Here is a 15,354-nt window from a genome sequence, read left to right on the forward strand (position 1 = left end):
CTATATCTTACCTGTGAATCAGTGTCGGTTTCTCTTCATATGGCTGTTGTCAGGGGTATTCCGAAGTCTCTAGAAGAAGAGAAAGTGGCTGATGTGTGTATTTCTGTGTATATATCTTGTCTATGTTTTAATTAGTATGTTATTTTTTGTTCTTTTCTTTGAAAACATGATAATCGACTTCATCAAACTTTTGGTGAAAAATTATCTGAAAAGATAAGATTACTTGGGGGAAAACAAAACTAAAACTAACATTGTGAAACTAAAACAATACCCAGAAGATCTTTAAAAAGACACGCTAAACAGAAATTTCTAGAACCGGTGTTTCTGGCTGTTGACAAGGCTAGCATGCCAGTTTCCACTCGTGTGCACACACATTCTCCCAATAGTTATATATTCCTGGCCTTTTGAAAGCAGTTCCCATTAAGAGTGCTTAGAAATCCTCAAGTAGGGTCTCCAGGTAAAATATAGGTTGTCCAGTTAAATGTGAACTTCAGAAAAACAGTGAATAATTCCTTAGTATAAATAGGTCTTAAATGTTACATGAGACCCTTAAAAAAGCTATCTGTTGTTTATCTGAAGTTCACATCTGAGTATCCTGTATTTTTATTTTCTAAATTTGGCAACTCCATGGAGGTGGGGCTGGATGGAGGACCAGAGCACTCTCTAGTTTTCCTGGGCTGGGTCTCCTTGATGTGACCTTGCCTGTCACCATATTCCTGCAGAGAACTTGCGACTGAGCTGTCCAACCCAAACTCTTACTCTGCTGTTCTCCTGTGTGTCTGATAGGTTTTCCCATCTTTGGTGTTAGGACTGAGAGATGTAGGCTTTGAAAAGAACAACCCCCCCCATATCAGTGCTCAAATTCTGAATGGTAGAAGCGATGTGAGTTAAGACCCTTCCAGGCAGTAAGCCCTGTGGCAGGTGCAATGTGATGTATTTGAGTACTTTTCCACCATTTGGGAGACGCAAGTGCCTGGTCTCCCTTAGAAACCTGGGCAGGTAGCCTGGCCCCCTGGGTACTTGTCTGGCCTGGTTTACTAGAAAATTCCACTCTCAATCAAGTTAAAGCTGGCTGGCTTTCACCTGCCTCTCCAGAGACTGACCTTCACCTCCCTCTCTTGAGGTTCGTTTTGTTGGCTTTAAATAAAGGGCTCTGTCAGTTGAGTGGAGACACAAGCTGGAACTTCTCCCAAAGTTTTCCATCAAGTCAACAAATGCTTATATGTGCCACCTGGAGAGGGAGAAAGAGAGACAGAGAGAGAGAGAGAAAGAAAGGAAGTGTGTGTGTGTGTGTGTGTGTGTGTGTGTTTCCTTTTACTAGTTCTTTGTATATTCAATTCTGTTTAAGGGAGGCAATTTTTTTTCCTGACTGTAAAGCTAAAACTAGCTTTATGTGCACATGGACTATACTGTGAAATTTTGGAGACAGCCACTATCATTTATAGAAGACAATCCTGAATCCTGAATCATTCAAACTAATAGAAAAATATGAAAAGTTATATATATGTATACAATCTAAACATGTATCTAAACATTTTGCCATAATTTCTTCAGTCTTTTAAAAGCCAGTGTAGAACCCCAAAAACAGATAATTATGTCAGAAAATGGGCAGAAGACATGAACAGACACTTCTTTAAAGAAGACATACAAATGGCTAACAGACACGTGAAAAAATGTTCATCATTATTAGTTATCAGGGAAATTCAAATCAAAACCACATTGAGATACCACCTTACACCAGTTAGAATGGCCAAAATTAACAAGACAGTAAACAACAAGTGTTGGAGAGGATGTGGAGAAAGGGGAACCCTCTTCCACTATTGGTGGGAATGCAAGTTGGTGCAGCCACTTTGGAAAACAGTGTGGAGATTCCTCAAGAAATTAAAAATAGAGCTGCCCCATGACCCTGCAATTGCATTACTGGGTATTTACCCCAAAGATACAGATGTAGTGAGAAGAAGGGCCATCTGTACCCCAGTTTTCAAGCAGCAATGGCCACAATTGCCAAACTGTGGAAAGAGCCAAGATGCCCTTCAACAGACGAATGGATAAAGAAGATGTAGTCCATATACACTATGGAGTATTACTCAGCCATCACAAAGGATGAGCACCCAGCTTTTGCATCAACATGAACAGGACTGGAGGAGATAATACTGAGTGAAATAAGTTAAGCAGAGAAAGTCAATTAGGTTTCACTTACTTGTGGAGCATAAGGAGTAACATGGAAGACATTAGGAGAAGGAAAGGAAAAGTGAGTTGGGGTAAATCAGAGTGGGAGAGGAAGCATGAGACACCATGGACTCTGAGAAACAAACTGAGGGTTCTGGAGAAGAGGGGTTGGGGAGATGGGTGAGCCTGGTGGTGGGTATTGTGGAGGGCATGTATTGCTTGCAGCACTGGGTGTGTGGTGCATAAACAATGACTCTTGGAACACTGAAAAAAAAATAATGTAAAAAAAAAAGTGTTGAGGCCCCTTTTATAATCCTCCTTAATCCAGTTTCCTGGCTTATCTTCCTAGAGATAGCTACTTTCCCAGTGTTGGTATGGGGGCCATTACAATACAGAACTATAGGAGATGCCGTTCACAATTTGGTATATTTGTTCCCAGGCAATGTGTAGCTAATTTTTTTTTTTTTCTTGCAACATACCTCCAAGTTTACTCATGGTACAAAAGTATTTAATAAGCATCACACATCAGTACAGAAAAACACATAGTCTATATAGCTCATACTTGAAAACCAGAATGGGTGACTGAGATCAGTATAGAGTCTTACTTACAAAAAACACAGAAGGTACACACAGGGAATTGAAATACTACGTTCTTTCTTTCTAGAGATGTGACACCTGTGTTTCCTGGTCAGTACTTTCTATGAAACATTGTGCTAAATCAAAGCATACATGTGACCAGTGAAGTTGTCTGCTCTCTCCTACTTGCGCTGAGCTCGCTCAGTGGAACACCATCTTGGTAGGGAGATTTTGACAGGAGGAAGGAACTAGAGACCCTACCCCAACAAAGAACCTAATAAACTTATTTATATAGAAAGGGTTTTAGCAAACCTGTACAAACACTTAACATGCTATTAGAAGGGGAGACCTTTGAGCCTACTTCCACAGCATTAAGCACATGCTCGTTGGTGCCCAGTAGACCAGGAAGGCCAACGCAGAAAGCATTTTTGCTTTCATAGCACTAACAGCTAAAAAGCACACAGCATATAATACTTTGATCTTTAAGTGGGTAATCTGGAAGCTCCAAGATTATATCCACTAGGTTAGCCTGAGTATTTTTCTATAAAAATATTTTTCTAAAAATGCTTAAGAGAATTCTAGAAACAGACCACATCAGGACCACAGAAGACAGTGATGCAAGGACTGCCAAGTTTAAGACAAGGAAATGATTTCCACATGTAGCTTTAGGTAAGGGACACCTCTCAGTTGATTCCTACAGCCCAAACTAGCTGGAATGGGAAGAGCTGCAGAGAGCTCAGCTGGGCAGGCAGCTGGCTTGACTAAGAGCCTAGAGATATGTTCTCCCACAGGCAAAAAGCCCACTGAGGCTGCAGATCTGAGAGTGATGAATACAGAGGGCTGTGAGCAACAGAAAAAGCCTGGAGGACATGCAGAGCCTGTTGAGCCAAAGAGGCCTGGAGGTGACCTATCAACACATATGCCGGGCAAGTGGCCCCAGGGCAATGCCAAGCTCGGGAGCCGGAGCCTCATGAGAGGCCTGAGAGGGGTCTGCCTGGGGAGGAGTGCTAGGATTACTGAACACGAGAAGGTGCTTCAGGGTCTCAGGAGGGTCAGACCATTGTCTTGACCCATCAATACTTAACATTAATGAGGAGTTGCAGAGCAGTCTTTCTAACATGTATTCTGTCACATTAGCCAGAGCCTCTTCCATCTACTGGGCTGGCAACATCCAGAAAGATCCCATTGCTTGGTGGTGGGACCTAGGGTCGCAGGTCATTCTGGGAAGCTGGCACAGAAGAGGATTTGCACAATGAAGTCACCACTAAACCACTGCTTAAGTCCAGTCCCCAGCCTTCTTTTTCTGCTCTGTAGTCCAGAAACATTTCTTTAAAAGCCAGAAAATCTGTAAACGTGAGCAGCATGTCAAATATGTCACCAGCCACTTCATCTTTATGGTGCTGTAAAGTCGTGGTGAAAGCCGCCATGTTAAATCCAGGAATCCGCTCCAGCAGCTGTTCTTCAATATACTTTTCCACCAGAGAAATGTATTCGTTAAAAATAGGTGTGTAAGTGAGTTTATTCTCTTCTGTGTCTTCAAACTCCTGATAGTACTTGTCCATGAAATTTCTCTGTAATAACTGGAACTCATCATCCATGATAATGTCCTCTAAATATCCAACTACAGGGGCGCCTGGGTGGCTCAGTGGGTTAAAGCCGCTGCCTTCGGCTCAGGTCATGATCCCAGGGTCCTGGGATCGAGCCCCGCGTCGGGCTCTCTGCTCAGCAGGGAGCCTGCTTCCTCCTCTCTCTCTGGCTGCCTCTCTGCCTACTTGTGATCTCTGTCAAATAAATAAATAAAATCTTAAAAAAAAAATAAATATCCAACTACAGCATCAAATTCTGCATCAGAGGCGGAAGAGAAGGACAGCGCGAAGCTCTCTTCCTCTAGGGCGTCCATCGCCGCCGCCGCATCCACCCGCAGAGCGAGCGGGCCCGCCCGCCTATCCCGTCCGCGGCCCGGGCCCAGCCTCGGCTCTGCTCCGTAGAGCCGCAACCCGCATCTGGGAGGCCTCGCCCACTCACGGAGCAGCCAGGGTAGGCCCTACGTGCGAGGCCCGGGCCTCAGGCTCCCCTGGAGCGGCCACGAGCCTCCGGGGCCCTCACAACCAGCCAGGTCTCTCAGAGTGCGTCGCGGCCGCAGCGGGGTCCGGGCGTCAGTTCTGTGTAGCTAAATTTTGACAATTATTGTAAATTATACCAGTTTTGTCTCTTCCTTTCTAATTCTTACATCCCATTTCTTTCTTCCTTGTCCCCGACCTCTAGCATAATGTAGGGAAATAACGGTGACAATGGGCCTTCTTAATCTTGCTTCTGGAAGTTTTCATTATTACATTTGAAGTTTGCCAAAAATTCTTGATAGATATAATGAATTTGATTCCCTTATATTCTAAATTAATGAAGAGTTATTGTTTTTTCCTTTTAAAATCAAGAATGAATGTTGAGCTTTATTAAGATATGTTACTGTGTCATTCTGTATTGTTTTGAGATTTTGAGATATGGTTTTTTTCCTTTAGTATATTGTGGTAGATATTACTGATAAATTTTCAGATATATACCTCTTGCAACCTTAGAATAAACTTTGCGTAGTTGCATGATTTATTTTCACAAATTACTGAACTAGCTTTGCTAATTTTTGAGTTTATTTTTAGTCTATCCTTTTTTTGTTTTTAATTACATTATAGAAAGGAAACATGGTCTGTATGATAGCATTACTTAGAAATTTTTAAAGACATTTTCAGTATGAATCATCAATTTTTGCAAATATATCTGCCTAAAAAGGATGCATATAGTCGATTTGTTGGGTTCTGCATTATATATAATCAGGGCTGTTAATGGTATCAGTTTGTGTTTTTATTTGTTTTATTTATCAATTTGTGATAGAGGGATGTTCCTTATCTCCTATTTTACTTAGTTCTGTCAGTTTTTACTTCATATTTTTTAAGGTTTTGCTTTATATATTTTATATATTTTAATGTTAGTTGCATTCAAGGTCATGATTATTTTTTAAAGACTTTATTTATTTATTTGAGAGAGAGAGAGAGACAAAGAGAGCAACAGAGGGCGTGAGCAGGGAGGAGAGGGAGATGCAGGGAGCCTAATGGAAATCTGTCCCAGGACCCTGGGATCATGACCTGACCCAAAGGCAGATGCTTAGCAGACTCAGCCACCCAGGCGTCCCTTTTCAAGGCCATTATTATACCCACTATGTAACTTAAGAGATAAAACATTACAAAGGCATTTGAAGCATTTTGTATGCCCTTTACCATCACTTTAGGTGAAATTATTTATTAATCCTGTGTACTTCTTGTATAAAATCCCCAGACAATATATAAAATGGTTATGTATCTATAAAAATGGCATCCTACCATGTGTATTTTTTGGTAACTTTTTCTCTCAGAATTATTTGTTAGATAACCTGTGTCAGTATGTATAGCTCTAGTTCATTCATTTTAATGTCTGCACAGTATCACTTTGAATACATCACTCAATATTTGCTCATCTGTATTGTTTATAGAAATTTAATTTCTCCCAGTTTTCATGGCTTAGGAACAATGCTTTTGTAAATGTTCTTTTTAACACTTGTGTTCATATGTGAATGCTTCGCCAGGGGTGAACGCGAGGTAGAATTTTTGCTTTCATTGATGTATACCTGTAAATTTAATATTGACAAAATGATCTTTAGAGTGACTGTGGCAATTAATATGCCCATCAACAATGTGTGGAATTCTCATTCTCCATTCTCACTAGGAGTTAATATTAGCAGACTTTTTAAACAATTCCAAATCTGATGTGTGTGACATAGTCTCCCACTGTAGTTTTAATTTGCATTGTCTGGAAGACAAGTGAGTTTATCCTTATTAGCAAATAATGAATGAGTCATTGGAGCTCCTCTTCCATGACTTTACTGTCCATTTGCTTTTTTTTTTTTTTTTTAATTGGTTGCATCTCTTCTTATTTCTTTTTGGCACTTGTTTGCCCTGGATGCCAATCTTTTATCAGTCATATGCTTTGTAAATGTCTTATTTATATATATAGCTTATTGCTTTCTATTGACTTTAATGCAATCAAATTTTAAAAAAATGTTTTCCTCTTCTAAAGAAATTTTTTTCCCGAACCCCAATTTCATAAATATACTCTAAGTTTCTTCCAAGGTTTTTTTTTTTTCTCCTATGCTTTTCACATTTAGATTTTTAATCCACTGGAACTGATTCTTGTGTATGGTTTGAAGTATGAACACTTCTTATATTTTAATTTAGAAGTAACCTATCCTTTCCCCACAAGTTTCAGTATGCCCTCCAATCACACATCTAGTTTCCATATGTGAGTGGCTCTATTTATAAGCTTTATTTCCTATTTTATATGGTCTATTTTGTTGTCTCTGTACCAGTGCCAGAGTTCCTCAATTATGACTTTTTTTTAATCATCCTTGTCTTGTTCCATGCTGCATTTTTAGTTATTCAGTGTTATCTTTTATTCACAAATTATTTCCTCCACTATGCCAGTTTATCCAGCTTTTAAACTTTTAATCTCAATGAGTATACTTTACATGTATAATATTTATAAATTCTTTAGTTATTTATATATATATTTTTTTAATAGTGTACCGTGGCTGTCACTGTTTACAGTAGCCATTATTTATCTTGGTGAAGATTCTCAACAAGACTAGAATGCTTGTAAAATGTTTAATATTTAAAATTTGTTTTGTGTGATTTCACATGCCAAAATTTGGTCTTGTTGCCTATGTTGACATTTAACCTTCTTCACATGTACTGGCGGCTTGGTTTGAAGGGTCTTGATCTTGCTTTAAAAGAAAAAAAAAGAAGAAGAAGAAAAGTCTTCCCTCTCCCTTTACACTTGTCTGTTTGCAGTCAGTCTCACCTGGTCCTTGTAAGTCCCAAGATGAGAAGCTAAGTTTACTTACCAATGGTATTTGGGGTTCTGTGTCCAAGGGGTGATAGGGATGTTGCATATCTCTTCACTGGGGACAGGAGTGGGCAGGGTTTGGAGTACGGTCTTAATCCCTGTCTGTATCCTCTAGTTCAGGCCCCCAGACAGCAGTTGGCAGCAACTTCCTACTTATTCCCTTTATCTGGGAACCCCTCCTCTCTCCTTTTTTCTTTCCTTTCCTTTTTTTCCTTAAAGATTTATTTACTTGAGAGAGGGCCCGAACATAGTGAGGAGGGCCAGAGGGAGAAGGAAAGAGAGAATCCCAAGCAGACTCCATGCTGAGCCCGGAGCCCGAGGTGGGACTCCAACTCAGCACCCTGAGATCAGCACCCAAGCAGAAACCAAGAGTAAGACCTGTAACCAGCATTGCCACCTAGACGCCCCTCTCCTTTTTTCTTTTTTCGTAGCAGCAAGCCTAGCCCTGGTTTTCTGCCCCACAGGGGGCCCTTTCAGCAACCCCCCAACCCTGGTTCCTTGGTAGAAACTTAACTCCAGGCTGGAACTGGGGCACAGCAGGCCCAGAGCTTTGGGTCCAAAGCACCGCTTGGCTCTTCTGTCCCATTTCTGTTTCTCCGGAATGTTATTCTCTTTTGCTTCTTGCTGGTGACTTCTAACTTTCTTACTTTATATTTTAGATTTCATTATTAAGCAGGTTTAGGAGGGAGTAAAAAATGTGAACCTATAACAACTGGATGTCTATTGGGTCACTTAACTTTTTTGAAACGAAGGTGGAAATATCCCTTAGTTGTTCCAATTTGTCTCTTACCGTTACCACATCCACACTAGTCTATCTTTCATAGTAAAGAAAAGTGTTCATTTCATAGGTCTGGTCCACCCTCCTCTCTCCCCACCTCCCCATCCCTACGGAACCCTTCAGGTGTTACTGTGTCACTGGTAGCAAGTTTCAAGTTTAAATATGAAGTATCGTGACTGCCACCTAATGGCAGTCATGGCGTACTTTCAGCCATAACCTAAATTTTATTCTGACAAGTGCGTGCCTCTAAGGAAGATATGTTTCATGGCTTTTAAAGGGTACACGGATGGAAAGGGAAACATACGTTTTAGGGAGCTTATGTTCCTGGAGTTCTAAACTGTTTAGCATTTCCCCTTTAACAGGATGGAAAATAAGGGTGACCATGAAAAGGCTAGTTACCTAGCACCGGCTGCTAGAATTTGATTGAATGGATGTTGTCCCCATGGTCGGCTGTTTGTCACATGGGGCCTGGCCCTGAATATTTACCTTGTGCATCGGGGTAAAGTCAAAGACACATAGCCATGAATTCGCTGACCTTTGTACCTATTTTATACCATTACCTCAGGACATAAAAACTCAATTGCTGAGTATTAAAGGGGATACATACCTTGATCATCTCCGCCACCCCCCCCCCATTTATCCTCTTCCCTAAGCCCTTTTCTGTCTATATTGGTGAGTGAGACTCCATCTCCATTATTTAAAACCTCTAAAATGGTATGAATCTCCACATAGTAGGCTTGGCTGGAAACTTAGCATATTTATCAGCTGTTACTACAATAATGCCATGTAACAAACCATACTTTAAATCTAGTAGTTTTCAATAACAAGCATTTATTTATGTGGTCGCCAAGGTCATTCATGGTTCAGCTGACGCTGGCTGGGCTGTCTCACACTGTGCACAGACTGGACTTGGCTGCTGACCATAGCTAGAGTGTAGGTCTGCCCTGGGGGACCCAGTCTGACCGACCAGTGGCCGCCTAGGGTACATTCTTCTTTTGTGAAGGAGCAGGAGTGAAGGAGGCAAGCCAAACTGTACACAAGCACATTTAAATCCTTTATGTCATGTCCGTTTGCATTGCACCAGCCAAAGCCAGAAGTCCTAGGAGGTACTGTGTACCCCAAGCAGAAGGGGAGGGGGTCGAAGTGAATGAATATTTGCTGAACAGTGTTCCAGCCTTTGACAGCTCCATACAAAATAATTGAAGGACGTCAAATCTTTTTTTAAGAAAACAAAAGTGTAATTTGTTAATACTTAAGTGTAAGTGCAGGAAGCTTCTAAGACATTTCAAAGAGGTGCACCTTGAGAAGCCCTTCAGGGTGGAAATGCGTGCTGTTCATTTTCTCATGCCCACTGCCTAGTACGTAGTCTGCCTTGTGACGATAGTAAAGACATGAATGAAAGAGCTATTACCAAGTTTAGCGAGAAACTGGTGGGCTTGGAGAGGTGGAATATTTTCCCCATCTTTTAATATTGGCATTTTTATATTTCTGCCTGAGAAAATCCTAAATATTTTTAACCAAGGACAGAGACTGAAAGATAAAGTCCTAAACTCATGGGATTTCTAATCATGTGTTTTTCTGATAATGGAAACCAGTCCTTTCCTTTTTATACACCTGTAGAACAAAATGATAGCTATGTTCACTGATATTCACATAACTTCTATATGGATTCATCCTTTTTGATTTGCTTAAAGATTTTACTTAATGACTTATTTGAGAGAGAGAGGACACAAGTGGAGGGGAGGGGCAAAAGCAGAAGCAGACTCCTCACGGAGCACGGAGCCTGACATGGGGCTCAAACCCAGAACTGTGAGATCATGACCCAAACCAAAGGCAGATGCATAACCGACTGAGACACTCAAGCATCTTTTTTGAAGAGACAGGATGGGTCTCTATCCAAATTAGATTCAGATGCTAAGATTAATGACTACATACATACACCACACACAAAAGAGGGTATGAGAAGGTTTATTTACTAAAATAATGAGACTTCTGGGGAGAGCACGATAGGTCTCTGAAGCTTCCTGGAAAATGCCTTGAAAGAGGAGAGGAAGGAGACTGGCTTGGAGTTTGATGGTGTTAATGGGATAATGTTGGGCTGAGGGTCCCTGCTTGCAGGCAGTGGTTCATGGGGTTCCAATGTCCTACTTAGTGTCAAAGGATTTGTATTTAAATTGTCCAGATGTGGGACAGAGGGGAAGAGGGAGAGGTGTTAGCCGCAGTCACACATCAGAAGACATAGTTGGGCTCCTGCACTTGTATGGTGATTGTTGAAGGCCCACCGATAAGGAGGTGTTGTATTGACATTTCTGGTGATGGACATGCTGCCAGCTGTTGACTTTGATCATACCCCACTTTTTCTCTGGATTTCACTGACTGAATCTTCCTCATTTTTTTTTAAAGATTTTATTCATTTATTTGACAGAGAGAGAGATCACAAGTAGGCAGAGAGGCAGGCAGAGGAAGTGGGGGGAAGCAGGCTCCCAGCTTAGCAGAGACCCCGATGCGGGGCTTGATCCCAGGACCCTGGGACCATGACCCAAGCTGAAGCCAGAGGCTTAACCCACTGAGCCACCCAGGCGGCCCCCTCATTTTTTAATGGATATCAAAGCAGCCTCCCTTCCTCAAACTACATTGTTTATAGGTCCTTGGTGAGGAATCTGATCTAGAGGACCTACTGGGTATCAAGAGCAGCCTGTACACTTTGCCCTCATAAGCGTGCTAAATATAAGAGCTCAGGGGCACCTGGGTGGCTCAGTCGGTTAAGCGTCCAACTCTTGATTTCACCTCAGGTTCTGATCTCAGGGTCACAAGATCAAGCCCCACATCAGACTCTGTGCTCAGTGTGGAGTCTGCGAGAGATTCCCTGTCCCTCTGCCCCTCCTACCACTTGTGTGCTATCTCTTTTTCTCTCTGGAAGAAATAAAATAAATCTTAAAAAAAATATATGAGAGCCCAAATTTGATTTTATTCTTAGGCATTGAAGTAAATTTTTGCCTTCTATGACCAGCACCATTTCATTAATGTTAGAGATTAGTTGGAGACATTTTCTGTATCTGTAACTTTGTTTGAATGTATATTCATCTGTCAGTAATGAGTGTGTTTTCCCAAATGACATCACTTATGTACCAGCTCCATGATTTGGAGCATATATTTATACATTCTTACTATTTAAAAATTTTTAAATTTTTTTGGGTTGTATAGGGCTTTTGCATGAATAAATTGACCCTATCTTCAAAAGCACTGGTTCTCAAACTTTAGAATGTGTCATAATCACTTGGGAGCCTTATTAAAGCATCCTCCAAGTTTCTTCTTAAGTCCGGAGTGACCCTGAGAATTAGCATTTCTAAGAAGTTCCAGGTGTTCTTTAGTTTCAGGGACTAAACTTTGACCAACCCTATCTTATAACAGTGATACTCATGAGGTCATGGGTTTTATGTGCTACTTTGATTTTTTTTTTCCTAATATACATTAAAATAAATATTCAACTGTTAAAATAAAGTCCAGCTGTCCATAACAACAAAAAAACAAAACAAAACAAAAACGACCTCACTGGTGTGCCTACAAAGCTTTGGAAATACTGACCGGGTGTTCTCCAAGTTTAATTCGGAGGAAGGATCCCTTGCCTTTAAGATTGAAGGTATGAGCTAAACCTGTGTGAAGCAACGTGAAGAAATGGGTAAAGCCAATGAAAGGCAAAGGCAGTACAAATTAGAATCCACGTGCAGGAAGAGAGCCATGGTTTTCTTCCGTTAGGGAAATCAGGAAATCTTTAATTCCCCAACTGTGTGCATAATCCATATCTGCCAGTGGGGCATGTGCGTGTGTGTGTAGGGGAGGGGCTTGGATATGTGTGTGAGACAGTATAAATGAAAACCAGATACAACCACAAACTGGTGACTTTGTTCTGGAAGTCCGCATAGAGAAAATAGATGAATCATAGTCACATAACTTGATGGGACCAGCCATTGTCACTCATACTCTTCATGTTAATCCCAGGCCAATGGAATCTCCCTGGGATTAATAATACCCTGGGTCCCTTTAAGGAGTTATAGAAAAGATTTACCGAGTTTACTAGTGATTCTAGTGATTGGGTGAAGCCAGCAACTTTTAAGTGCCTAGGAACTTGGAGTTTCATTTATACCTGAAACTTACCCAAGCATAAGAACAGCAGTAGCAAACAAGCAACGAACTCTACAGGGTAAAAAGCACAAGTTCTTTGGGCCTGAATGAATTTGTTGGCACTTAAACAGCTTGTGTTCCGGGGAAAGTTGTTCAGCCTGTGTACCTCGGTTTCCTTACCTGTAAAATCGACCTTGGGGTGATACTGCATGCACCTTGTAGGTGTGATGTGAGGAGGGCCCATGTTAATCTCTGTAACGTGCTTAGAACAGTTCCTGAGACACAGAACTCCATGTATAATTAAGAGAAACCGAGTCAGTATGAACTGTGGCTCTGGTACTACATGCCTCCCCCTGTTAGTGAGATCAGCTTCAATGCTTCAATCGGAAGACACAAGGCTCTAATGATACCTGGCAGAAAGGCTGTTTTGTTATTGTGAGCTGTTGGAAAAAAGGGAAGATTTGTACTACAAAAGGGGTATGTACCAATTAGATTAAGTACTTTACTAGAAAGAGTTTTATTTTTAGGGAGGGAAGTTCTTACATATTTCTCCCAAAATGTTGAATCTTGCCAGTCAGGATTGTTTTTCTATTTCTGTCTTTTCATAGAATATGTTCTGCTCTGTTCTTTTCTTTTCTTTCTTTCTTTCCTTCCTTCTTTCTTTTTTTTTTTTTTTAAGATTTTACTTATTTATTGGAGAGAGAGAGAAAGAGAGAGAGCAGGCAAAGTGGCAGGCAGAGAGAGGGAGAAGCAGACTCCCCGCTGAGCAGGGGCTCAATGCAGGGACTTGATCCCAGGACCCTGGGGTCATGACCTGAGCAAAAGACAGTGACTTAACTGGCTGAGACACCCAGGTGCCCCAATATGTAATTTTCTTGTCAGGGAGAGAGCGAGCACAGACAGGCAGAGTGGCAGGCAGAGGCAGAGAGAGAAGCAACCTCCCCGTAAGCAAAGAGCCCAATGTGGGACTTGATTTCTCCTTTTCACACATTATTCCCAGAGCTCCTGAATATCAGGATGAAATTCTCTTTTTAACAAACAAAAGCATCCTTGGTCTTGAATTGAGACCCCTATCCATGAGACAGGGCTCTCCTCTTGCATTTGCAAACTTAGGAAACATGGAAGGAGGGGACTGCCAGTAACAAGACATACTTGGAAACCACCAACCTAGCTTAGACCCACTGTTCTGTAACCTTAATATTTTTTAGCATTCTCTTGTGACCTTCCACCAGTGAAGGCATTAACTTCTCCCTTCTACACATTGCCTGCAGATTCCATCTTGTCATCCTTCTCAGTAATGGGGATGTGTCTTTGTTACACTGGGACCATGGGCAAAAATATTTGAAGAAGAGATGAATCATGATTTGCTGGGTGTTAGCTTTCCCATGGTCTCCTTCATCAATCTGTAAATTAGTCATAACTCTATTTGTCACACCCTTACAGGTACAATTTATACAAAATGAATCATCTCAAAATACAGCCTATGTGTAATTTCTTTTTTTTTCTATGTGTAATTTCTATTTAGAATGTAGGTGTTATTTCCAAGGATCATCCGTTTTGTAAGAAGGTTGGTTTAGCTCTAATTTGCCTGCTTTGTAAAGGCGTGGAATTGATTTTTGATAATTCTTTTTTTCTTACATTTTAATGTTAGGTATACAAAAAGAAAATGACATGAGACACATACAAGTTAAAGAATAATTTTTCATTCAACACTCATATGATGCCACCTTGCTCAATCATAACCCAACTCAGTTTGTCTTCTCCTGGATCCCACCATTATCCTGACTTTTGTTACTATTATTTGCTTTCCTTTTGTCATTTTTTTTCACTTGTGCAGAGCCAGGATAAGGATTGTTGCATAGGGAGGTATGAGTAGCTTCAACTTAGAAAAATGCCGAACACTTTTCAAAGTGATTGTACCAGTTTGTACTCCTGCCACAGTTATGTGAGCACACCCCTTCTCCGCAGCTTCACCAGCAGTCAGTTTTGTCACACTTTCAGTACTCCTGATTACTGATGAAATGAGCACCTTTGAATATAATTACTTGCATGTTGCCTTTTTAGAGTGCCTATTGTCCTTTTTTTACCCATTTTTCATTTTCTGCAGTTTGTAGAAAAAATACTTTGTGTGCATGCACACACACACACACACACGATCTTTGATTATTTAAGTGTATTTTCTCAATCTGTGGCCTTGTCTTTCCCTCTTTTTATGGCATATTGTGATGAAAAGAAGCTCTTTATTTTAATGTAGTCAAAATTATCAGTTTTCTTTCCTTTATGTGTAATGCTTTTTGACAATTAAATTTTTTTCTTAAGCTGAAATTATAAAAATATTATGCTGTATCTATACTTTCAATGCCATTCCGATCAAAATTCCACCGGTATTTTTCAAAGAGCTGGAGCAAGTAATCCTAAAATTTGTATGGAATCAGAAGAGACCCCGAATTGCTAAGGAAACATTGAAAAACAAAAATAAAACTGGCAGCATCACGTTACCTGATTTCAAGCTTTACTAAAAAGCTGTGATCACCAAGACAGCATGGTACTGGCATAAAAACAGACACATAGACCAGTGGAACAGAGTAGAGAGCCCAGATATGGACCCTCAACTCTATGGTCAAATAATCTTCGACAAAGCAGGAAAAAATATACAGTGGAAAAAAGACAGTCTCTTCAATAGATGGTGCTGGGAAAACTGGGCAGCTATATGTAGAAGAATGAAACTCGACCATTCTCTTACACCATACACAAAGATAAACTCAAAATGGATTAAAGACCTC

General features: G+C 40.7%; 2 protein-coding genes across 5 annotated transcripts in view; one reads left to right on the plus strand and one right to left on the minus strand.

Annotated features, from left to right (window-relative positions):
• LOC125104767 (formin-1-like) overlaps positions 1 to 15,354 on the plus strand; it is a 426,092-nt gene that overhangs the window by 166,742 nt on the left and 243,996 nt on the right. The window lies entirely within an intron of this gene.
• On the minus strand, positions 3,857 to 4,704 carry LOC125104768 (ADP-ribosylation factor-like protein 2-binding protein). The gene is made up of 2 exons (XM_047737601.1): positions 4,573 to 4,704; positions 3,857 to 4,366 (listed from the first exon to the last, which is right to left on the minus strand). Exons 1-2 carry the CDS (start codon positions 4,643 to 4,645, stop codon positions 3,948 to 3,950), a joined length of 492 nt encoding a protein of 163 aa, XP_047593557.1. The 5' UTR covers positions 4,646 to 4,704; the 3' UTR covers positions 3,857 to 3,947.

This window comes from Lutra lutra, chromosome 7 (genome assembly GCF_902655055.1).
Source record: "Lutra lutra chromosome 7, mLutLut1.2, whole genome shotgun sequence".
NCBI classification, from domain to species: Eukaryota; Metazoa; Chordata; class Mammalia; order Carnivora; family Mustelidae; genus Lutra; species Lutra lutra.